Source organism: Oncorhynchus keta, chromosome 22 (genome assembly GCF_023373465.1).
Source record: "Oncorhynchus keta strain PuntledgeMale-10-30-2019 chromosome 22, Oket_V2, whole genome shotgun sequence".
Classification (NCBI taxonomy): Eukaryota; Metazoa; Chordata; class Actinopteri; order Salmoniformes; family Salmonidae; genus Oncorhynchus; species Oncorhynchus keta.
Genome location: NC_068442.1, coordinates 30,991,843 through 31,016,745, shown reverse-complemented (window position 1 = coordinate 31,016,745; position 24,903 = coordinate 30,991,843). Strand labels below are relative to the sequence as shown.

Here is a 24,903-nt window from a genome sequence, read left to right as displayed (position 1 = left end):
CACCTACAGATTCTCAGATGGCAGCCCGACCTGCGCCCCCTTTTCCTCCATCTTTTCTTGACGCAAATGATCGGGATTTGGGCCTGTTCCCGGTAAAGCAGTATACCCTTCTCTTCAGACTTGCTAAAGGAAAAAGCTTCTTCCAGTTTGAGGTAAGTAATCACTGTTCTGATGTCCGGAAGTTATTTTCGATCATAAGAGATGGTAGCAGCAACATTATGTACAAAAACTAGTTACAAACTAACACAATAGCCATCAACTTTGGCGACATCAGATGCACGATAACCACCTCATCAAAGAGCCCTGTGGCTGTGTTGATAACAATGTGCTTGTAGGGCATTTAAGCAAATATTATCCATAAAACATGAAGTGTCCCTTACAATTATACACATATCAGTTACGCAAGCTAAAAAAAAGCATTGATAATAAACAAGCTAGTTAGCTATCTAGGTAATACAACTACCTACCTAACTAGCTAACTAGCTCGCTCACTCACAAGACTAGCCAAGTTAGCTGCATTGCTTGCATGCGATTTGGCTGTGGTCTTGGGGGTGGCACACAGCCTGGGAGACAGAGATGCCTGTCAGGCATCGTTCAGAGCTTAAATGCCCCACCAGGTCTTACTTAGCTCTTTCACAAGCTCTTAGCTCAAGGTAAGGACATTTAGCTTGCAAACATTCTAACTTATAAACTGATAATGAGCTCCAAACACAAATTTAAGCATGATGTTAGCATGAAATGTGCCATCCCTAAGCGTAGCAATAATAAAATCACTTCTATTTATAGGGTGTTTCGATTGTGTGCAAGTTGGATTGAACAGAATCTCTGAGTGTTTGTCAGGTACAGGGGAAGTGCACTAAGACCAATCCTTAGAAGCCTTGAGTAAAATTAAATACGTTTTGAGATTTATGTTTATTTAAGTTATGTTTTTAATCTCGACATTACAACTTTTGTTATGTCTTGACCGTGAGAAAATGATATCGTGATCACGAGAAAACAACTTTTGTTATGTTGCGATCTTTTTTATTCATGTCTGTTCTGGACTTCCATATTAAAGTGTGTGTGAATAAGTAAACTATTAAAAAAATTATATAATTCACAAGTCAGGCAAAAAAAAAGCACACGATTCTCTTTCTCACCATTAGGTGTTGCCAAATGTCTTTCTTTTGTTCCTGGGAAAGCCAGGTCCATAGGCTAGGGTTTGACATACTGTATGATACTATCTTTAACCAAATCTAGAACCCTTCTTGTCAGGGTTGCTCTGACCTCTAGTGGAGGTAAAATATTTATATAGTGTCTAACACTGTCCCTGTCGATGCAATATTTATATAATTCAAAGAGTGACCTCTGTAGACCATTTCTCTATCAAATGTAAATGTTTTGGTACTCAATTGATTGTTTAAAATATAAATACTTCTCATTGGTTACACTATAATTGTCTAAGAGCCATCTCTCCACTAACCAAACCAACAGAGTAGTGTAGGACAAGTTTTTGATGTCCACAAAACAAAAATGCAATTTCAGAATGTGGGGGGGACATATTCCCACCGTCCCTACTGAAAGTTGTGCCTCCGTATTTTGTTATTGGTCAATTAACGGAATGGGCTGCAATAGCACCCTCCAATATCAGATGAGTGTATGGGATAAACACTTGAGAGAGACTACATAGCCTCAAGGTTAGAGCGTTAGACCAGTAACTGAAAGGTCACTGGTTCAGATCCCAGAGCTGACAAGGTGAAAACCTGTCACGGTGCCCTTGAGCAACGCACTTAACCCAAAATTCTCCAGAGACACTGGACAATGGTGACCCTGGTCGTGATCCCACGCCCTGTGGGTGTCTCAGGGGGAGTTGGGATACACAAAAAAGCACATTGTATAAGTGTGTAACAGGACAAATATAAGCACCCCCCATGTTATTATTATTACCTAGGCTATAGGCTGCTTTTGGACACGATGGCCTCACAGGAGGTTGGTGGCACCTTAATTGGGGAGGACGGGCTCGTGGTAATGGCTGGAGCGGAATCAGTGGAATGGTATCAAATAAATCAATCATATGCTTTCCATGTGTTTGATGCCATTCCATTCGCTCGTCCTCCCCTCAGCAGCCTCCACTGGTTGGCTTATTTCTTAATGAATCATCATCTGTGAGGCGAGGAAAAAAGACAAACTCAGGAAAACTCAGTAGTTTAGATGCTGAAACCTCCAAACTTGTAATGTAAGCACCGGCCAGCTGTGTGCACTTGTAAAGTTGTTATAATCCTCTTCTGTTTTATAAACAGGAAAATACATAATATAAAGCATCATGCACAAATAATACAGTTTACTTTGACGTCCTGCCAAGTTGTCCTTTTATGGCAGTGGTTGACTGCTTTCTCACTCATCTGTTGATAAAACAGTTAAAACGCTGTATTAAAAAAAAATCAAACATAGCAGAGGGATATGTTCCATTATAAAACAATACCTGAAGTATATTTTTATGTATAGTAATAAATTAAATAAAAACAGCAGGTCTGGGAATTAAGTAAGTAAAGTATAGGCTATACCTTCTCTCTTTTTAAATTCCTAATTTAAGATGGAAGGGGGATCTGCACAACATGGGTTAAAGGGATAGTTCACCCAAATAAACAAATGAAATATTGGTTTCTTTAACCTGTAAGCAGTCTATGGACAAGGTATGACAGCAATCTATGCTTTGGTTTAGTTTACCTGGCACTGTTTTCACATACTAACATTTGAGCATTTGTGTTCAAATCATCTATAAGTGACTTTGTTGAGCTTCACAATAAATTTGAGATATTGTACTTAGGGATTAATTGGACATGACGCACAAACAATGTTAAAATCGGTCTCATGATTTGGCATGTTAAAATGTTAGCATGTGGAAACAGTGCCAGGGAAACAAAACCAAAGCATTGATTGCTTTCATACCTTGTCTATAGACTGATTAAACCAACAGTGTTGGGTAGGTAACTTTCTAAATGTAACAGTTACTAGTTACCTCTACAACATTTGAATCAGTAATGTAACTTTTGGATTACCCAAACTCAGTAACGTAATCTGATTACTTTCAGTTACTTTTGAATTACATTAGAAGAAGACAAAAAAGGATCCATCAAATGCATTTGGTGTGTCATCATAGTGGTCTTTGACTTGTGGTCAGACTTCTCTCTCGGACAAGGTAAGTTTGATCAATATATTCGCCTCAATTTACTCAAATGTCAAAATGCTAATTAGCAACAGAAAATACCTCAGCAAGACTACAAATTCCTGCAGGAAGCTCCTGTACTTCAGCTGACGTTCACCACCAGATCAGAGACCTGTACCCAATCCATGATGAATCCATGTGCTGTATTGAAATTAATTGAATAAAGTGTAAAACTTCTTGCGTCCTCTTTCTCTGTCTTAGCTAGCCACAAACTACACGTTAGCTAGCTAGTTAGCAGAGCAGTAGACAAACAAAATAGCCTAGATGATTGTTTGTAAACCATGTCTACTTCAGACCTTAAGACAATTAAGACAACAGAGCTTTAAAAAGGGAGAAGACCACTATAAGTCTACTCATGTGGAGAAGTGCTAAAGTGAGGGGCAACTTAACGGTTTGGTCAGGGCCAGAATGAGGGATAAAGTTTATCCTGTGTAGGTGAGTGTAGCTATTAAGTTCAGTTTGAGCATCTTAGCAACACAATGTGCTGAATACGGCTGTCAACATTTTTAATAAATTATATAATCATTAACCAGAGGATATGGATACCAGAGTGTTGTCATTAATGAGAATGAATCAAAAAATCTATTGACATTCAGAATTGATTTTGTTTAGACATACATACATACATACGTATTGTAGTTTCATGACCAGAGACAAATCTTCAAAGGCAAAGCATTTATTTATTCGGAGTGGTACATGCATTCACACAATCTTGCTTTATAGAATCCTTCCCACTATTTGTTTGATAAGTGAAGTGTTAAAATCCCAAGTTTGTCACGAATCCCGCCGAAGATGGTGCCTCTTACTGTTTGGGCGGCGCTCGGCGGTCGTCGTCGCCGGCCTACTAGCTGCCACCGATCCCCTTTTCTGTTTCATTTAGTTGTGTCTGATTTGTTGCACCTGTTTGGTGTTTAGGTTTGGTTGTGGGCTATTTAAACCCAGTAGGCCCGTCGGCTTTTGTGCGGGTTTGTTTTTCTGTTTATGGTGTTTGATTATTCCTGTGGTTTCTTTTTTCCGAGTTTCGTCCTGTTTGTTTGGACTGGGACTTTACGCGCCCTTGTGTGTGTGGCGTGACCGTCTCTCTGGTTTTGTTGGAATATTAAAGATCCACATCTTTTGAACTACCCTGCTCTCTGCGCCTGACTCCTGCACTCACTACTTATTGAAGCCGTGACAAAGTTACCAATTATACATTTATGGAAAAACTGCACTTGTTCTCTTGAAAATTCAATATTCTACATCTGTAATGTAATCAATCAAATCAAACTTAATTTTTCTAGCACATTTCTTACCAATTAACGGTAATGTGTTCAAAGTCACACATTGAAAGGCATGTGGCACATCCTTCCCCTTGCCAGGTCTCTATAGGTGACCAGGGGATTCTCTCTACCACATGAGAATGCCTCCGTGGAGCTCATACAGGTAGCCATGCAGCTATTTTGGCGGTTCACAATATCGGCCATATGGATGTGGAATGCGAGTGGAGGAAGCCAGCCGTGCCCAACCAGGTGCCGTCAATGGAGGACCTGTACCCGGCCAAAGACTACAACCCTCTGTCCTGAGAGCCCACAGAGGAGGATCTTCAGTGGCTAAGGAACCGTCTCTGGGGCAGGTTCAGTGGAATGGAATATCTCCTTGAACCTGAGCCAGAACAACTGCTACCCTCCTTGTTATCCCTTTCTGTACCAGACATTGTTCAAGAGCACCTGGGGCATGCAGGCATCCTGGCTGTGATGGCGCTCTCGGTGGAGCAGTAGGAGGCTATATGGCAGGCAACAGTTGGACAGCGCACCAACCGCAACTGGCACACAATGAGGAGGAAGTCGACGGCCAGCAAGTTTGAATCTGTGGTTAGGGCCAAGAGCGTTACTCCATCGCTGCTAAAAAGTCTCAGTCTTTGGATGGGGTTTTATCTGTAATGTGGGGCTCAGATAACAAAAAGGAGGGCATCAAGGCATTCAACATGGCTTTAGGGATGCATGTGCAGGAATCAGGGCTTTGGGTCACAGGATCTGGGATCCTGGGTGCCCCACCAGATGGTCTGGTGAACTCCACAGCAGTGATGGAGGTCAAGTGTACCTATGGTGCAAGGGACCTTACCATTGAAGAGGCAGTGAAGTCAAAGGATTTTATCCGTGAAGACCATCCTTACTGGCACCAGGTCCAAGGTCAGCTCCACATCCCTGGAATGGACACCTGCTTCTTCGTTGTGTGGAACCCCAAAGCTTCCATCACACACCCCATCGAGCATGACAGCCTCTAGCAGACTCATATTGCTCCTCCTGTCATTACCTGTTTTCGGGAAGTGAATGGTCCAAAAATATTCCACTTAGTTCAAACATACACACAAGGCTCCCAGAATAGGTTATAATATATACAAGCTTTGCTCAAAACTTTATCATGGGCACAGTGGGAATGTACATCTTGCTGAAGGCAAGTAGCAAGTTTCAGTTTCATTCAGTAGTACAACACGATTGACATTGGGCACATTGGGAATTTATATCTGTGATGTTTAAATTACAGTACCAGTCAAAAGTTTGGATAAACCTTTTTATTTATTTTACTAGGCAATTCTTATTTTCAATGACAGCCTAGGAACAGTGGGTTAACTGCCTGTTCAGGAGCAGAACGACAGATGTATACCTTGTCAGCTCAGGGGTTTGAACTTGCAACCTTCCGGTTACAAGACCAACGCTCTTACCACTAGGCTACCTACTCCTTCAAGGGTTTTCTTTATTTTTACAATGTTCTACATTGTAGAATAATAGTGAAGACATCACAACTGTGATTCCATAACACATATGGAATCATGTAGAAACCAACAATGTGTTAAAAATACTTTTTTAGATTTTAGATTCTTCAAAGTAGCCACTCTTTACCTTGATGACAGCTCTGCACACTTTTGGCATTCTCTCCACCAGCTTCATGAGGAATGCTTTTCCAACAGCCTTGAAGGATTTCCCAAATATTCTGAGCACTTGTTGGCTGCTTTTCCTTCACTCTGCGGTCCAACTCATCCCAAACCATCTCAAATTTGGACTTCCACCGGTGTAATGTCCATTGCTCGTGTTTCTTGACCCAAGCAAGTCCTTTCGTAGTGGTTTCTTTGCAATAATTCAATCATGAAGGCCTGATTCTGACAGTCTCCTCTGAACAGTTGATGTTGAGATGTGTCTCTTACATGAACTCCGTGAAGCATTTATTTGGGCTGGAATCTGAGGTGCAGTTAACTCTAATGAATTTATCCTCTGCAGCAGAGGTAACTCTGGCTCTTCCTTTTCGTTCTATCGATAATATGGACTTGGTCTATCTTCTGTATACCACCACTACCTTGTCACAACACAACTGATTGGCTCAAATGCATTAAACTCTCTAGGGTAGGGGGCAGCATTCTGAGTTTTGGATGAAAATCATGCCCAAATTACACAGCCTGCTACTCGGGCCCAGAAGATATGATATGCATATAGATTTGGATAGAAAACACTCTTAACGTTTCCAAAACTGTTAAAATAGTGTCTGTGAGTATAACAGAACTGATTTAGCAGGCGAAAACCTGAGAAATCCATTCAGGAAGTAGGTTTTTTGTTGTTTTTTTAGTCTCTATTCAATGTCATTACAGTATCCATTGACTGAGGACTCCATTTGCAGTTCCTATGCTTTCCACTAGATGTCAACAGTGTTTAGAAATCGTTTCAGGCTTCTATTCTTATAAATGAGGGAGTAAGATCAGTCTGAACGAGTGGACCCTAACGTGTCAAAGAGTTTTTTCAGGTGCATGTGCATTTCTTGTTTACCTTTTATATTGACGATGTCATTGTCCGGTTGAAATATTATAGATCATTTAGGCTAAAAAACAACCTGAGGATTGAATATAAACATTGTTTGACATGTTTCTATGAACTTTACTCATACAATTTGGATTTTTTGTCTGATTGTTTTGACTGAGTTTGAGCCTGTGGATTACTGAAGAAAACGCACTAACAAAACAGAGGTTTTTGGATATGAAGAGACTTCATCGAACAAAAGGAACATTTATTGAGTAAATTAATGTCTTCTGATTGCCACCATATGAAGATCATCAAAGGTAAGGGATTAATTTTATCTCTATTTCTGAGTTTTGTAACGCTTCTGCTTGGCTGATTACTGTTTGTAATCATTTGTCAACTGGGCAATATGCTCTGGGCTAGGTATGCTTTCGCCGAAAAGCATTTTTTAAATATGACACTGTGGTTGGTTTAACAAGAAGTTCATCTTTAAACCTATGTAAAATATGTTTTGTTTTCTGAATTTTTATAATGAGCATTTCTGTAATTGAATTTGGCGCTCTGCAACCTCACTGGATGTTGGCCAGATGGGACGCTAGTATCCCACGTACCCTAGAGAGGTTAAGAAGGAAAGAAATTCCACAAATTAACAAGGCACACCTGTTTACTGAAATGCATTCCAGGTGACTACCCAATGAAACTGGTTGAGAGAATGCCAAGCGTGTGCAAAGCTGTCAACAAGGAAAAGAGTGGCGACTTTGACGAATCTCAAATGTAAAATATATTTAGATTTGTTTAACTTTTTTTTGGTTACTACATGATTCCATATGTGTTATGTCATAGTTTTGATGTCTTCACTATTATTCTACAATGTAGAAAATAGTACAAATAAAGAAAATCCCTTTAATGAGTAGGTGTGTCCAAACATTTGACGAGTACTGTATATCTTATCCCCAGAATGAAAGAGTACATCACCTCCAGCAGATCTCCTTGCTGAGCGTGGCGTTGATCGTGCACTGCTTCTCGCGGGGTGCGCCTGATGTTCCGCAGGTCTTGTCTAAAACATGGGGTAAAGGGGACATGAAGTCAGAATTTTGATGAAGCTACAAATTCAATGTTTGACACAATATTGTATCGTATTTGATGAGTTATTGACCTATCTGTCCACAGGCTCGATGTGCTGTAGTCTCCACAACTGGACGCTCATGCTCAGATCACCCCGGCACAGGATGTCCATGCATCAGATGGTCCAAAGGATGTTCTGTTGGAAAAACAAAGATACATTTAATCAATGATGGGTATTTTTCAATGCCGTATCACCATCTTTACCTGGACAGAAAATGCATTGTTTATCATAACACAAACCCCCCTTGGACAATTTGCCAAGTGGTCCATCAACACTCATTCCTCATGCCTCATTGTTTGTTCTTGTTTCCCAATCATCAGTCTGGATCTTCCACTTCTGCAATGGTGGATGAGCTTCCTTTTCTGGTAAATACAGGGCCCTTTTTCTTTCCCACCGAAAAATGGCAGCTGCAGACCCAAGTGTTGTCACTGGGTTTCGGGTAGGTCCATCTGTAAGATAAAAAAAAGAAAAGAGCAAGGGGAACCACTACTTCAGGGTCTCAGAGAAAGTGACGTCACCGATTGAAACGCTATTTAGCGTGCACCACAGCTAACTAAGCTAGCCGTTTCACATCCGTTACATATACAACTGTACTTCTGATTCTAATTCTCAAGAGGAAAGTTTAAACCGTTAGCTGTGAAGTCACTGAAAGTGACTGACATGCAGGGATGTAACGTAAGGATTTTGGGCACCGGCCAGCCGACCATGATTTCTACATTCAGGTCCTAAATCTGTGGCATGTGATGTTTGTAAAGGCAAAATTTCACTGCTGTATTAGGCTAGTTTGGCACGTGTTCTACTAAGTATTTTACTGCTGTGTCAGAAAAGTTCTAGCCTCGGGCTAGCTTAATTTATATCCCTGCTGATATGTATAACTGACTTCACAGGTCATTTGATTCGTCATGTACAGATGCACTCATGGAACAAAAACGTTTGTGTTTTGTATGGGGAAACATTGAGCCCGCAAGTCCTTTGTGAGCTAGCTAGCCAACTTTAGCTGATGTAGATAACTAGTCAACCAAGGTGTCTAACTAGCTAGGTAACCTGGTGATATTTAGCTAGCTAGTTAACATTAGCTCACCGTTCGTGTAGTCAGATTTTTCTAAGTTGTGACATTCTAGCTAACCAACTATCCTTGCCCTGGTGCTGGACTAATGTTAGCAAGCAAGTCTGACTACACGACTGGTGAGAACGTTAACTAGCTAGCTAAATGGTGGGCTAAAGCTAGCTAAATCAAAATCAAATCAAATGTAATTGTTACATACACGTGTTTAGCAGATGTTGACAAAAGTACACGTCCAGATAAAGAAAGATAACGAGGGGTTAAATATTTTTCAAATTTTCTCTACAATAGGGGATACATTTTAATTGGTTCTTTCTGATCTTTTCAAACTTTAATACCAAAATATGTGATCACATATTTTACAGGAATATTCCATATTGAACCTTGTAAAAGTCTACAAATGAAATAAAGCTGTCTTCCATAATGTGCTTATTGTAGTCTATCAAGTCCCATACCAGTCAGACATTATTACATTTACAGTTTAAGTGGGAAGTTTACATACACCTTAGCTAAATACATTTAAACTCAGTTTTTCACAATTCCTGACATTTCATCCTGGTAAATATTTCCTCTCTTAGGTCAGTTAGGATCACCACTTTATTTTAAGAATGTGAAATGTCAGAATAATAGTAGAGAAAATGATTTATTCCAGTGTGTCATAAGTTAACATACACTTAATTAGTATTTGGTAGCATTGCCTTTAAATTGGGTCAAACCTTTCGGGTAGCCTTCCACAATAACATTCCTCCTGACAGAGCTGGGGCCTGTTGCACAAAACTAGGATAAGGGATTAAGCCAGGATATCTTGGTGATCCTGACTCAATTTATCCGTAATCCGGTTGCACTAAAGATGGATATTTAGACATTTAAGTCATTTAGCAGACGCTCTTATCCAGAGGATAGGGGGCAGGAGGATATGTTATGGTATAAATTACCATGGAGATTTATTCTGTGGAGCTAGCCTGCTCCAGACCAGGCTAAATTTCAGGATCTATTTAATCTCATCCCTAATGTCAGTCAGCAGTCATCACAAATGGAAACCAATAGTTATTTCACTGCTCACTATACATTGTTATCACATAACTAGACCCACTGTCATTATTTAAACGTTTGTGATCATTAATTTCAATGATTTTGGATAAAAAATGATTTTGATGTTGCTATCATTAGATAATTTACAGTTTCCCATAGACTATATATAAAATGATAGAATATTAGGGCCACAGAGGGAAAAAAAAGACAAGTCATAATATTGTAACCAGTTGTTTTAAAGGACAGTTGTTAAAATGACAGATGCGGGGCATTTCGTGAAATTGTACTTCAGTATGGTTTCATAAACAAAGACATGCTGATGTGCCAGAATATTAAGTATCACATTGTCATAAGTATCAAAACTGTAAAAACAATATGTAGCTTTTCTGCAGAAAGAACCAGCCTCATAAATGTATGACTTCATCCTTTTTCTTCAGTGTGGCCCTAGTACTCTGTCATATAAACAAATACACATTCCATATGAATATAAAAACACAATGTGTAACATTATGTTCCTTTATTGAATAAGGACAAAACAAAGCAGGTAAACCATCAGCTCCTTTCGAAACTGAAGTCACAGTGACTCTACAAGATGGAAAGCACAGAATCCAAGCATATTATACAAAATGATACACATTCAAAGGTCTGTATATAACACACCCTGCATGTCTGCACACTAAAATAAATGCAGGACAAATCCATACACATCAACTGAACAGACAAATGAATGGATGCAGTAGCCTCCCTGCAGCCTTGTATTACACACAGTATACCGCACAAACATCATAAGAGGCCAAATTCGTAAAAACGAACCCAAAAAAAACCAAATTCCTCTGCCACCGCAGGACATATTTAACCAAAATTGAAAGCACACATACTAACTAAAATAATTCAACACATATTGGTCCCTCAGCAGCCGACCACTGTCGTCATCAGGGAAGATTGCCGGATTGTCCCAGTCCATGGCTGGTGGCACTCTGGGGGCCCTCTCCTTCCTCAGGCAGGCCACATTGTGGAGGACAGCACAAGCCACAGTAATATCACATGCCCTAACAGGGCTGACCCTTAATTTGTGAAGGCAGTGAAAGCGTGCCTTCAGGAGGCCAAAGGTCATTTCAACTCTGGCCCTGGTCCTGGCATGGGCATGGTTGTAGGCCTGCTGTGCTTCCTGGGGGTCTGTGAAAGGTGTCAGGAGAAAAGGCTGGCAGCCATACCCCTGTCTCCCAGCAACACACCAGAGAATTCACCTGTCAACACAAAATCTCATCATTACTACCTCATAAACACAGTGATATTCTTGACACAGCCATGATGGTTATAAATAGGGGTTGTGTGGCTTACCTTGTGATAGATTTCAGAGGCCCGAAAGATTCTGGAGTCATGGACTGAGCCAGGCCATTTTGCCACAACATTGCTGATCACACAGTCAGCATTGCAGACCATCTGAAATCATAAGATGAGGAATATTACACCAATCAATGCACATCACTGGCAATGCAGAGTGTTCGTCAATGGACAATATCAAAAAGTTATGTTCACCTGAACATTAATGCTGTGAAAGGATTTCCTATTCACAAAATCGGCCTCATGGGCACCTGAGGGGGCTTTTATCCTTATGTGTGTGCAGTCCACTGCACCAATGACATTGGGGAAACCTGTCACACAAAGTAATGAGTATCCTACTATGTGTTAACAGTTGTCCTGTAATTTGTAGATCCTCTTACCTGCAATCCTATAGAACTCCTCTTTGATGTCACAGAGTCTTCTGTGGCCAGGGAAGGAGATGAAGACATCTGCTAATGCTTTGATAGCCAGACACACACTCCTTATTGTGCGGCAAATTGTGGCCTTGTTCAGCTGTTCTGCATCCCCCACTGAGTACAGGAAGGCTCCACTAGCAAAAAAGCGCAAGGCCACACAAACCATTTGCTCCACACTCAGTGCATGGCTCCGTGCAGTGCGGTGCTTAATCCTGGGACCCAGTAGTCTGCATAGATACCTGATGCCATCTGCAGAAAACCTGTATCTTTCATATAGATGGTCGTCAGGGAAGGCCAGTGGGTCCAACCGGTCCCTGAAGACCCTTTCTCGCCTGAAGGCTCTCCTCAGCACAAGTGCTTCTTCATCCACCACATCTCGCACGAATGGGCATGCCATTGTCAGAGCAGAAAGGAACACACAATTTTGGGCCTTCATATAGGCTAGTGGCCACACCTGGTGCTGGGGGTGGGCAAAAGAGGGCGATGCCTTATAACGATGACTTGGTTGTACTGATTGCTGGGAAAATAAAAAACCTTAGAATGATGCCACCGTCCTGTGTGCTCACAATAAGAGCTCATATGTCATGGCTCACTTGACTTTACGAGAATATACCTAATTTTTATTTTGAGCTGTGTCATCTTCTTGGAGCTGGGGAGGAAATACAAATAATGATTAATACATTTGTGTTACAGTTAGCATACAGTGTACATTGAAGGCATATCTCACCTCCCTCTCAAGTTTTTTTATTTCAAGGTCCAGTTTCCTAATTGTCCTCTTTTTTATTTCGGACTCCAGTGCAAGATTTTCCATCTTTTTCTTCTTGTACTGAATGTCTATGTCTGCCAGTTCTATTTGGCGCCGGAGGTGGTTGCCATACAACTTTCTGATAGCTTGTGAGCTCTGTGAACACAATACAATTAGCGCAGCTGGAATTTGGCAGGATGTGGTGTCCTTTTATTAATACGCACTATGTTGCCAGGCTGGTTTTCCCACTGTATAGCATCTGGGTCCTGTAAAAGAAATTAGATTTTTTGATTTTGATGAGGACTCCTCACCATTGTAGAGTAAATAGTACTTTCACAGTCTTACCATGATACCTCATGCCTTCTGGAATCCAGAGAGATGGTCTCCTCCTCATCATCATCGTCTCCATCATGTGCTGTTGCTGCTGCACTGGGGCCTTCACCCTATCACATTTAATCGGATTCATATTGAAGCTAGTAGACAAGACATGCCAGGCCTACAGTATGCCTTTGATGGAGTACTCACTGGATCAGCATCGTCTGGTGCTTGTGCTGGTGGCTCTAACAGGAACACAGTGCTGCCAGACACTGCAAGGCAATAGGTAAACCAAAGTCAGACAGTCCAAATTGATTCAATATGAATGTGGTTGTATCCCATGTAGAGATGGAAGGACATACCTTGAATGAAGCGGGTGGCATCTTGGGAGGAACCTATGCTCGTCTCTTTCCCCCAGGGATCCCCTCTAAGACGGGCCTGCCTTTATTTAGCTCCAAGGCCATGTCCTCTGCTGGGGTAAGGTCAGCCTTTGGTGACCCACCACCCGTGCCTTGTCTGTGGGTATTCTTTTTCACTGCTAAAACAGTACAGACAATGTGTGAGCAGGCACCTTCTGGGTACAATATATGCTTGTGCTTTGTTAAATATTAGTCAGGGACCATACCATTCTGCAGAATGTTCTTGTATTTGATTTTGACCTGCTGCCATGTCCGTTTTGGCCCGTTCATGTTTAATCTACACACACACACACACACATTTAATGGAGTCACACTGCAAAAAATTACTTGGTATTTTTGTCTTGTTTTCAGTAAAAATATTTTTAAAAAAAACTTAAATAAAGATGTATTTTCTTGATTTGCTAAATGACCTAGCAAAATAAGTATAGTTTAGACAAAAAATATAAACTTTAAGTAAATGTGTGCTTAAAACAAGCAAATAAAAAAATCTGTCAATATAATAAAAATTCTCTTGAAATAAGTTTACTTTTTCCATAAACACTTAATTTTAGAAAAGTTCTCGTTTCACTGGCAGATTTTTTTGCTTATTTTCCTAGGTAATTTTGCTCAAGAAAATATTCAAGATGTTTTTTAGATATTTTTTTTTTTACTGAAAACAAGACAAAAATACTAAGTAAGAAAGACATTTTTGCAGTGCAGTGAGCAACCGACCTTGGGTCCTTTGAAAGGCGCTATATAAATTAAAGTGATTACTATTATAGCTCATCTATTTATTCAATTACATTTTATTTATATAGCACTTTTCACAATTGTTTCATTCTGTCAAAGCAGCTTTGACAGAACGGTGGACAACATAAGAAGCAGAGTACAACGGCTAAGATTAAACCGTACTGAGCGTAGTAACGTTAAATAATAATGTAAGGCTTTAATAATAATTTATCATAGCTTTATACAGTGTGATGGACTTACTTTACACAATTTCACTCATATCTGCAGTGCATTTCAATTAAAAATTTAACCGTTTCATAATTACAGTACAACTGCGTTTTTGGAGATGTGAATTAAATATTTGAATTGTAATTGTGATGTTTCAGCGGAGCGGTGAGTGTGTAATTGTGCACTACTTACGCATTCAGGCGGTCTGCAATACTTTGCCACGCTTTTTCTCTTTGCTTTATCACTGTGGCAGTGTTGCCTTTCTTCTTAATTATATCTTTTACCTCCTCGTATGCCTCCATGAGGATTTGTGCTTCCGACGGGGAAAAGTACGCGGCTCTAGTTGCCATGGTAAATCAGTTAATCTGTGATCTGTGGCGGGGTCTATTTGAGTGAGCCGTGAGCGCGCACCTATCCAGGATTGGTTTCACCTGGCTTAATTAATCCGTGTCTGCTCATCCTTGCTTGGTCTTTGTGCAACCAATTAAGCCTGGACGCACATGTTTTGGCTTCATTGAGCTCAGCTGAGTCATTTATCCCGGATGTCTTAATTCTACTTTTGTGCAACAGGCCCCTGGTGTAATTGAGTCAGGTTTGTAGGCCTCCTTGCTCACACACACCTTTTAAGTATGCCCACAAATTCTCTATGGGATTGAGGTCAGGGCTTTGTGATGGCCACTCCAATACCTTGACTTTGTTGTCCTTAAGCCATTTTGCCACAACTTTTGAAGTATGCTTGGCGTTTGCGACCAAGCTTAAACTTCCTGACTGATGTCTTGAGATGTTGCTTCAATATATCCACATAGTTTTCCATCCTCATGATGTTATCTATTTTGTGAAGTGCACCAGTCCCTCCTGCAGCAAAGCACCCCCACAAGATGATGCTGCCACCCCGTGCTTCACGGTTGGGATGGTGTTCTTTGGCTTGCAAGCCTCCCCCTTTTTCCTCCAAACATAATTACATTTTTTTTTTTAAATGTAATTTATCCAGGTAAGTTGACTGAGAACACATTCTCATAACGACCTGGGGAATAGTTACAGGGGATGGGATGAATGAGCCAATTGTAAACTGGGGATTATTAGGTGACCGTGGTGTTTTCTTTACCACTTGTCCTCCCTAATTTCATGTTATCCAACTCCCATATGGGCTCAGGAGAGACAAAGGTTGAAAGTCATGCATCCTCTGATACACAACCCAACCGCACTGCTTCTTAACACAGCTCACATCCAACCCGGAAGCCAGCCACACCAATGTGTCAGAGGAAACACCATGCACCTGGCAACCATGCACTGCTCCCGGCCCACCACAGGAGTCACTGGTGCACAATGAAACAAGGATATCCCTACCGGCCAAGCCCTCCCTAACCCAGACGACACTAGGCCTATTGTGCATCACTCCACAGACCTCCCGGTCACTGACATGCAGCTGGCGCTGCAGTACAGCATCCTTAATCACTGCGCCACCCGGGAGGCCCTGTGCATTTTTTTAGGGCCAGGACACCAGGGTTAACACCCCTACAATAAGTGCCATGGGACCTTTAATGACCTCAGAGAGTCAGGACACCCATTTAACATCACAAGGCAGTGTCCCCAATCACAGCCCTGGGGTATTGGGATATTTTTTAGACCAGAGGAAAGCGTGCCTCCTACTGGCCCTCCAACACCACTTCCATCCGCATCTGGTCTCCCATCCAGGGACTGACCAGGACCAACCCTGCTTAGCTTCTGAAGCAAGCCAGCAGTGGTATGCAGGGTGGTATGCTGCTTGCTCAATAATGATGGTCATTATGGCCAAACAGTTCTATTTTTGTTTCATCAGACCAGAGGACATTTCTCCAAAAAGTCAGATCTTTGTCCCCATGTGCAGTTGCAAACCATAGTCTGGCTTTTTTATGGCTGTTTTGGAGCAGTGGCTTCTTCCTTGCTGAGCGGCCTTTCAGGTTATGTCAATATAGGACTTGTTCTACTGTGGATATAGATACGTTTGTACCTGTTTCCTCCAGCATCTTCACAAGGTCCTTTGCTGTTGTTCTGGGATTGATTTGCACTTTTCGCACCAAAGTACGTTCATCTCTAGGAGACAGAACGCGTCTCCTTCCTGAGTGGAATCATGGCTGCGTGGTCCCATGGTGTTTATACTTGTGTACTATTGTTTGTACAGATGAATGTGGTACCTTCAGGCATTTGGACATTTTGGAAAACCAGACTTGTGGAGGTTTTGGCTGATTTATTTGGATTTTCCCATGATGTCAAGCAAAGGGACACTGAGTTTGAAGGTAGGCCTTGAATTGACATCCACAGGTACACTTTCAATTGACTCAAATTATGTAAATTATCAGAAGCTTCTAAAGCCATGACATCATTTTCTGGAATTTTCCAAGCTGTTTAAAGGCACAGTCAAACTTAGTGTATGTAAACTTCTGACCCACTGGAATTCTGATACAGTGAATTATAAGTGAAATAATATATCTGTAAGCAATTGTTGGAAAAATGACTTGTGTCATGCACAAAGTAGATGTCCTAACCGACTTGCCAAAACTATAGTTTGTTAACAAGACATTTGTGGAGTGGTTGAAAAACAAGTTTTAATGACTCGAACCTAAGTGTATGTAAACTTCAGACTTCAACTGTATGTCTGCCCTCCATAAAACCAGACTGGGTATCATCAATGATTTGGTTTATACATTTTTAAAGTATTTCTGCAAAGATGGATGCAAGTAGCTTTTCATCATCGTTCATTAATGTCATTCGTCTCCGATTTTCTAACATCATAGGATTTTTGTTTGGTTTGGGGATTACAGAACTGAGGCCTTTTGTCATACAAACAAGCAAGAACCCTAAATCAATTGCTTCCTTAAAGACATTACATATAAATTCAACAATATCCTCATGAAAATATCTATAGAATCCCCTAATAAGGCCATCATTCACTGGAAATTATTTTTAAAATGTCATTAATTGAAACAAATGAATCACAAGACTTACAGTATTGAAGTCTTCTTTTTCTATGAATTTTGCATAGTATTTGAGTCATGAAAAGCAGACATCAAATCAAATCAAATTGTATTTGTCACATGCGCCGAATACAACAGGTGTTACATGGAAATGCTTACTTACAAGTCCTTAACCAAAAATACCTACAAAAATAAGAAATAACAGTTACAAATCATTCAAGAGCAGCAGTAAAATAACAATAGCGAGGCTATATACGGTACAGAGTCAATGTACGGGGACACCGGTTAGTCGAGGTAATATATACATGTGGGACAGGCATCACTAGTAGGACAGGCATTACTGGTGTAAAGATTACCATAGATTTCTGAAACATATTTAGAAATATCTTTGAGGTTTTCGTTTTCTTTGCAATCTATATTAAGCTTATTAGTAGAAGAAAGATTTTGATTTTTTTTCTCTAAATTGTGAAAATGTTGACATTTTTTACCTTCCTCCAACCATCTCCTTTTTGATCATACAAATGCCCTTTTGCTCTCTCTTTGTACATTCAGACCCTTTCTCTATTCACCAAGGTCCTCCATAGAGATTAGAGAAAGTATTTATTGCCTCAATCTTTTAAGTTCAGCAATTTATTTACCTTTCTTCATGGCTGTTTGTCTTATTTCATACTGGATTAATTCCCAATAGTTCCCATAAGATTGACATTTTCTTGTATAATATCTTTGGAATCCCATTTTAAATGATCATCTTCCAACAGCCTACTATTGAGTTTCCCAAAACTCTGATTCGGTTTATTAACTTCAGAGCCATTCATATTTACAGATAAGAATATAACTTTATGATCAGTAAGAATTGATGATTCAATGGATAGCTTGCTGACAGTGTTATCTAATGAATTAGAAATAAACCAGAAATTAATTCATTACTGTCTGGACATGCCCTTGTTACACAAGGTGAAGTCCTTTTTATTCAATATTTAGATCTCCAAATATCAAATAATCTAAGACCAAGACATAGATTATTAAACTCAGAATTAACCATGCTGGCTCCATTAGGAGGGGGATATCTGTCACATCACATTAGTCCCCAGAATTAAAATAAATCTCCACCTAAGATCATTTGGATAACCTGAAATACACCTTTAACTATTCATCTCTTCTTCAAATTCTTCAAATAATATCATGTTGTTTTTTATTTATTTTTTTATAGATATTCCCTAATAAAACATTTCACTGTTCAAATTAACAAATGTCCAGAGTGAGTCTTGGTGAGTCTTACCAATGATGACCTTCCCTTTAAATGCACCTCTTAAAACTGCTACACCTGCAGAGTGGTTGTTGCCATATGATAACCAGATATTGTTACCCCGTTGATTTTTCCAAAAAGCTAGATCAGAAGAACAAGCATGAGTCTCTTGTAGAAAGTATAAGTCTGCATTAAACCTTTTGCAAAACAGGAAAATAGCCTTACGTTTGAGTAAATTATGAATACCCCTGACATTAATTGAACAAAGAGATAAAGACACAAACTTCAACCAACAACCTTATGCTAATATAAGCTTTTCCTAAGGAAATGTTACTCAGAAGGATTCCCATCCCATTTTTAACCCAGTCTTTTTCATTCAAATGTTTGTGTAAACCCATTTCATGAAGCTCCCGACAAACAGTTATTGTGCTGACTTTGCTACCAGAGGCAGTTTGGAACTCGGGAGTGAGTGTTGTAACTGAAGACAGATGATTTCTACTCGCTACGTGCTTCAGCACTTGATGGCCCCATTCTTGTGTGGCCTACCACTTTGCAGCTGAGACGTTGTTGCTCCTAGACTTTTCCACTTCACAATAACAGCACTTACAGTTGATCGGGGCAGCTCTAGCAGGGAAGAAATTTGATGAACTGACTTGTTTGAAAGGTGGCATCCTATGACGGTGCCTTGTTGAAAGTCACTAAGCTCTTCAGTAATGCCATTCCATTGCCAGTGTTTGTCTATGGAGATTGCATGGCGGTGTGCTCAATTTTATACACCTGTCAGCAACAGGTGTGGCTGAAATAGCAAAATCCACTCATTTAAAGGGATGTCCACATATGTTTCTATATATAGTGTAACTTAATTTAGTTACACAATATATTTGTGACAAATCATTCACTAAACCATAAACCTCAACGAAGTCCTGGAATAAATCATGTGGAAATTGAGCAAGTTGAGGAGACTAAATTGCTTGGAGTAACCCTGGATTTTAAACGGTCATGGTCAAAACATGTTGATACAACAATAGCTAAGATGGGGAGAAGTCTGACCATAATACAGAGCTCTCTGCCATTTTAACAACACTATCAACAAGGCAGGTCCTACAGGCTCTAGTTTTATCACACCTGGACTACTGTTCAGTTGTGTGGTCAGGTGGCACAAAGAGAGACCTCGTAAAATAATTACAATTGGTTTAGAACGGGGCAGCATGGCTGGCTCTTAACTGTACACAGAGAGCTAACATTAATAATATGCATGTAAATCGCTCATGGCTCAAAGTGGAAGAGAGATTGACTTCATCACTACTTGTTTTTGTAAGAAGTGTTGACATGCTGAATGCAGCGAGGTGTCTGTTTAAACTACTAGCACACAGCTCGGACACCCATGCATTCATTACCCACAAGACATGACACCAAAGGTCTCTTCACAATCCTCAAGTCAAGAACAGACCATGGGAGGTGCACAGTACTACATAGAGCCATGACTACATGGAACTATATTCTACATCAGGTAACTGAACTGATGCAAACAGTAGAATCAGATTTTTAAAAACAACTAAAATTAGATCATACAGAGATTGTGACGAGACACACACAGGCACAGACACACGATAAGACACACACATACACATGGATGTTGTATTGTAAATATGTGATAGTGGAGTAGTGGCCTGAGGGAATAAACTAAATGTTTTGGGTAAAGTGTTATGAAATGTCATGAAATATTTTTAATTGTAACTGCTTTAATGTTGCAGGACCCCAGGAAGAGTAGCTGCTGCCTTGGCAGGGATCCTTAAGAAATACAAATACACAGTAATTTTTTAGAAACTTGAGGATGATTTGGCCAAACACATTTAATTATATTACAAAAAAAGTGTAGATTGTAGCCACTTATATCCCTTCATAGTTTGTTTGTTTAAGCATGACCATTATCCACATAGGTCTACCTCATTTTTGACCAAATGTTTTGTGTCAGCACTTGGGGGGGGTCACCCCACATGTCATCAGTTACTCAACAGTAACTTTGTAAACCAATGTGTAATTTTGTAATTTCGGTGAACTATCCCTTTAAAATAAAAAATGTTTAAGTCATTTTCCTTTTATACACTTTGTTTTTATTTCAAGTAACCCACAGCAACTCCCAGAAAGAACTCCGCCGTGTTTGCTTGTTCTCTCTGTGTGAGCAACTTTCAGCGTCAAGGGTGGACGTGATATTTCAAACATCAGATCAGTGCGTTTATGTATTGGGTGCCCGGAAATTTTTCCAAATAAACACAGCTTGATTCAACTTGGGTGGGCAAACTTATCAACAGACTAATTCTATAAACAAATGTGGGAATAACCAAGAACACCATTGGCTGGTAGGCCTACGCAGGGGACACGCGGGGAGAGAGCTGGGGCTTTCAGCAATGAAATTTTAATTACTGTGGGTGGGCTGAGAACACAACCAGTGTTTATGATAGACAATTTATTTTCCAATGAAAAGTCAACATAAAACATGTTAAACAATTATTTAACATTGTTTGACTCATGAGGCAGAGACACTGTGGGATCCCATCATTCCAAGAGCAGTTCTCCCCACGAGCTGAAGTTCCTTGGGAAGCAGATAGCGCTCCAGCATCATGAGCCTTTACCACAGCCGAGTGCTTGGAGTGCCACCCTCGGCGCTCAATTTCCCCAATTCGTCCTTGATTTACTTGTATGGAGGCGACGGCGGTACCATTCTTCCCGCTTTGGGCTTCCTCCCAACTCGGCAGGAATCTCTGCAAAAACCTCCGTACAGCTACATTGCACTTATCGCTATGGCCATCAAGAGCGCACCAGACAAGCGCGCAACGCTGAGCGGCATTTACCAGTTCATAATGGACGGCTTCCCCTATTACCATGACAACAAGCAGGGCTGGCAGAACTCAATACGCCACAACCTCTCTCTAAACGACTGTTTCATCAAGGTACCGAGAGAAAAGGGCCGTACCGGGAAAGGCAGCTACTGGACTTTGGACACCAAATGTCTAGACATGTTCGAGAACGGGAACTATAGACGGAGGAAGAGAAAACTAAAGGGCCAAGAGACTGCAGAGTACAAAATTACTTACAAGAGGAAAAGAGGTCCAGTCTCCACGAACCCGTCAGGACAGGATAGGAGGCCCATTCATAACGTTCCAGCTGATGCTCACCCGAGGATGGGTAGGCCTATGTCAGCTGGAGATTGGGCTGTGGTGGGCACGGAGGTGAAACAACAACATAGACATTTTGAGCAACGTAGTTCAGATTTAAAACATGTTCTTGGTGCGTTCAACAATGTTGGGATGCAGCAAAGTGGGTCTGTCCATGGCCAAAAATGTAATGTGCAGAATCAAATCCAAACTGAATCCATGCAGGACATGTATGGCACACAATCAGCTGACGCGCTACACGGTCCAAGGTGCATACCCGTTCAGGAGCACATGGTCTGTTTGGACACAGCGCATCTGTCAGGAGCGTCTTCCCTCCATGCGAGTGAAGCAGACAACAGTAGACTAGCCTTTGATGGGAGGGAGAATGGGCCTCCTATCCTGTCCGGTTGCACGGAGAACTTGAACTCATCAATGCTGTATAGAACAATGGAAATGATACCCACTGTCCCTAGCAGAGCAACGGACAAATCCAAAGGTTTTAGCATAGACAGTATCCTATCAAAAAAGGGAAACCAAATGCACAAAAGCAGCGTTGGTGTAACAACAGAGGCAGGCTTGTACCCCCAAAGTCACCAATTCAAGCTGATGGGATTCCCGCTTTGCAGTTACTTATCGCTCACGTGCCCTGAGAAAGTTCTACATTTTAAATAGGCAGAGTGATATGCTAAAAAAAAGGGAATATCTGAATAATAATATAATGGGAACATCTAAAAAATAAATAATATATATTGCAAGATATTACGCGTGAGTGTCAACATTTTGATACGATGGGGAGAGAGGAAATGACTTCGACAATTATCTTTTTCAGGCGCCAATAAAGACTGTGATTAAAACATGATTGCGATTATTGTTATTATAGGCAAACTTCTCTTCCGATGTGCAGCTGCGCATAAAATACCATTGCAGTTCCTCTTTCAGTTGATTTATCGTCATGAGAGAAGTTAATAAACGCCCAAGAGTGTACGGATGTTGTTTTAGTAAATGTAAATGTTTAGGAAAACTATGGTTTATATGTAGAAGCTCTGAGCTTGTCATCTGAGTGCCTGCCATTTGACTGTTGTGTGTGTTATATTCTGTTCTGCTTCTCAGATGTTGAATTTAGATGTTAAAGTGGAAATAGTTTTTTAGAAGGTAGCTGAGAAAAACGTATGTAAAATGTTCATTTTTTTCCCCATCTTGAATGTAAAATAAAAGTGTAATAAACTAAAAAAATACATCGCAAGTCAGCTTGATTTTATTCCATGAAAATAGACATAAGTAAATTGAAAGAAAGGACAGTACAAATTAACACATTCAATTTTAGCCTATTAAACTTAAAGATAATTACAGTCATGTACTCTATTATAAACTGGGTGGTTCGAGCCCTGAATACTGATTTGCTGAAAGCCATGGTATATCAGACCATATACCACAGGTCAGGTATGACAAAACATGTATTTGTACTAATCACCCTGGAAACTAGTTTATAGTAGCAATGAGACACCGCAGGGCACCTGTATCCAGGCACTCCTTGTTGGGTTGTGCATAAGAACAGCTTTTAGCAGTGTTATATTGGCCATATACAACACCCCCTCTGGCCTTGTTGCTTAAATATAATCCTGCAGCTGGTTTTCAATGTTCTTCCTCAAACAGATTTACACCTTTGAATAATAAACCAACATTCTGAAGGGAAAAGTGAAACATTTTTAATAACCCTGCACTGCATACTACACCAGGATTAGAGCCATGGGCACTAGTAAACATTCATTTGTTTATCAGTTAAACAAATTCCCCATTGCAAAAAGTGCTGTTAACACAAATACTGAATCAATCAGAGCATTGCCATCTGTTTCCTTGAGGCCACATGTGATTTACAGTGAATTAAAGTTGTTATGGTATTGAACTGTAAAGTTTCATACTGTATAAATAAGCAGTGGGGTTGTAGGGGTTTCTATGACACCTGCATGAAATCAGAGCATTATTGACAACATAATCATGAAATATATGACAAAAAAACTCAGACTTCTAAATATAGCTTACATTTATATTCCTCTGAAACCTTCACTGTAGACTTTGAGAGAGCAAATCAGGAATGTCTGTAGAAATAAATACACTTCCCAACATTTGAGGAGAGGAACTCACAATCACAAGAATTTCCTGTGTATAGGATTATTTTGGTCAGATGTGTAAATAAAACCTCATGCTGAAAACCTCAGAGGAGAAAAATAGTTTGCATTCCCTAGCCTGCTCAGCTCAAATGGTCATCAGCCCATTTAGGCTTCAGCTCTATGGACAAATTCTGTAGGACCTTCTGTAAGACACCGTGGCTCTGCTAAACTGACGATCATCAACAAACAAGAACTAAGCATCTGAAACAACATAATATTTGAAAGAATTTCTTTGATTAAATGTGCTGCACACAAAATTGATAATTTTCCTGAATTTTATGCATTTGATTAAAATATGGCAATCTTCCTTCTCAATATTATTCTAATTTAAATATTGTGACTAAGTAAATTATTGAAAACCAATTTCAGTTCACATCCAAACACACTTCTAGTGGTCTGAGATACCACTCTCTAACATAATGACTTCTAAGCCTTATGTTCAGCATATATTACAAATCATTTCTAATCTCTCTAGAGCAAACTCCTCAACCAACAACTGTAACGTTGGCTAATTGTAGAGAGTGGTGATCTTGAGACAAACATAACAAGATGGCTGAATGTTCTAGTGCCACCCACTGGCTCAACTGTTTAACACTCTGGTCTCAATTTCTAAGGCACACAAATGCATGATCTGTTGACCCCTCTAAGTGTTTGATTTAAAACATGATCCACATTTAGGATCCAGCACTAATATGTAGTCCTCATTCTTATCTATTTTCATGGGAAACAAATCTGAAAGCTCTCTGCGTCAATAACTTTTCTCTTCAATGAGATGAATGCTGTGTTCCCGGTGTGATATTTCCGATCTACTCTACTACCAACTAGACCAATTGCAATAGTGCACAATGTCAGACTGAAACACCAATGACTGTCAATTTCTTTCGCAAGACCCAAACTGTAGGTAATCAGGTAAGCTCACTGAATCGTGTGGATTCAGTAACCCCTAAAATCAACTGTTGGCTACTCTGTTTCCTCTAACCAATTGCCAGACCACCTACGAGGAAGAGACTCCATG

The 24,903-nt window shown here is 40.2% G+C and overlaps 2 protein-coding genes and 1 long non-coding RNA gene across 10 annotated transcripts; 1 reads left to right on the top strand and 2 right to left on the bottom strand.

Moving 5' to 3' along the window:
• Positions 1–3,907: 3,907 nt before the first annotated feature.
• LOC118400770 (uncharacterized) lies at positions 3,908–8,337 on the bottom strand. The gene is made up of 3 exons (XR_004829101.2): positions 8,126–8,337; positions 7,945–8,026; positions 3,908–5,497 (listed from the first exon to the last, which is right to left on the bottom strand). It is a non-coding gene; the product is annotated as an uncharacterized LOC118400770 (long non-coding RNA).
• Positions 8,338–11,000: 2,663 nt separating this feature from the next.
• On the bottom strand, positions 11,001–14,811 carry LOC118384838 (putative nuclease HARBI1). 8 transcript variants are annotated; one of them, XM_052475000.1, is made up of 10 exons: positions 14,558–14,790; positions 13,636–13,706; positions 13,373–13,548; positions 13,221–13,282; positions 12,678–13,138; positions 12,564–12,599; positions 11,915–12,410; positions 11,730–11,845; positions 11,532–11,633; positions 11,001–11,437 (listed from the first exon to the last, which is right to left on the bottom strand). In XM_052475000.1, the coding sequence occupies exons 7-10, from the start codon at positions 12,384–12,386 to the stop codon at positions 11,306–11,308; spliced, it is 822 nt and encodes a 273-aa protein (XP_052330960.1). In that variant the 5' UTR covers positions 12,387–12,410; positions 12,564–12,599; positions 12,678–13,138; positions 13,221–13,282; positions 13,373–13,548; positions 13,636–13,706; positions 14,558–14,790; the 3' UTR covers positions 11,001–11,305. The 8 variants fall into 8 exon arrangements, 7 of the variants coding, with proteins under 7 accessions (XP_052330960.1, XP_052330964.1, XP_052330965.1 ...); XM_052475004.1 differs by lacking the exon at positions 14,558–14,790 and having other exon boundaries at positions 12,678–12,851; positions 12,920–12,961; positions 13,041–13,138; positions 13,373–13,706; XM_052475005.1 differs by lacking the exon at positions 14,558–14,790 and having other exon boundaries at positions 12,678–12,851; positions 12,920–12,961; positions 13,049–13,138; positions 13,373–13,706.
• A 6,182-nt stretch (positions 14,812–20,993) lies between these two features.
• LOC118400769 (forkhead box protein O-like) lies at positions 20,994–24,073 on the top strand. Its single transcript, XM_035797775.2, has one exon. It carries the CDS (start codon positions 21,187–21,189, stop codon positions 22,390–22,392), a length of 1,206 nt encoding a protein of 401 aa, XP_035653668.1. The 5' UTR covers positions 20,994–21,186; the 3' UTR covers positions 22,393–24,073.
• The last annotated feature ends 830 nt before the right edge of the window (positions 24,074–24,903 follow it).

Coding starts and splice junctions, on each gene's coding strand:
- LOC118384838 (XM_052475000.1), bottom strand. CDS start 12,386: ATGAAGGCCCAAAATTGTGTGTTCCTTTCTGCTCTGACAATGGCATGC. Junction 11,634..11,729: donor TTCACAGCATTAATGTTCAG/GTGAACATAACT, acceptor TTATGATTTCAG/ATGGTCTGCAATGCTGACTG. Junction 11,438..11,531: donor CCTCTGAAATCTATCACAAG/GTAAGCCACACA, acceptor TTGTGTTGACAG/GTGAATTCTCTGGTGTGTTG.
- LOC118400769 (XM_035797775.2), top strand. CDS start 21,187: ATGAGCCTTTACCACAGCCGAGTGCTTGGAGTGCCACCCTCGGCGCTC.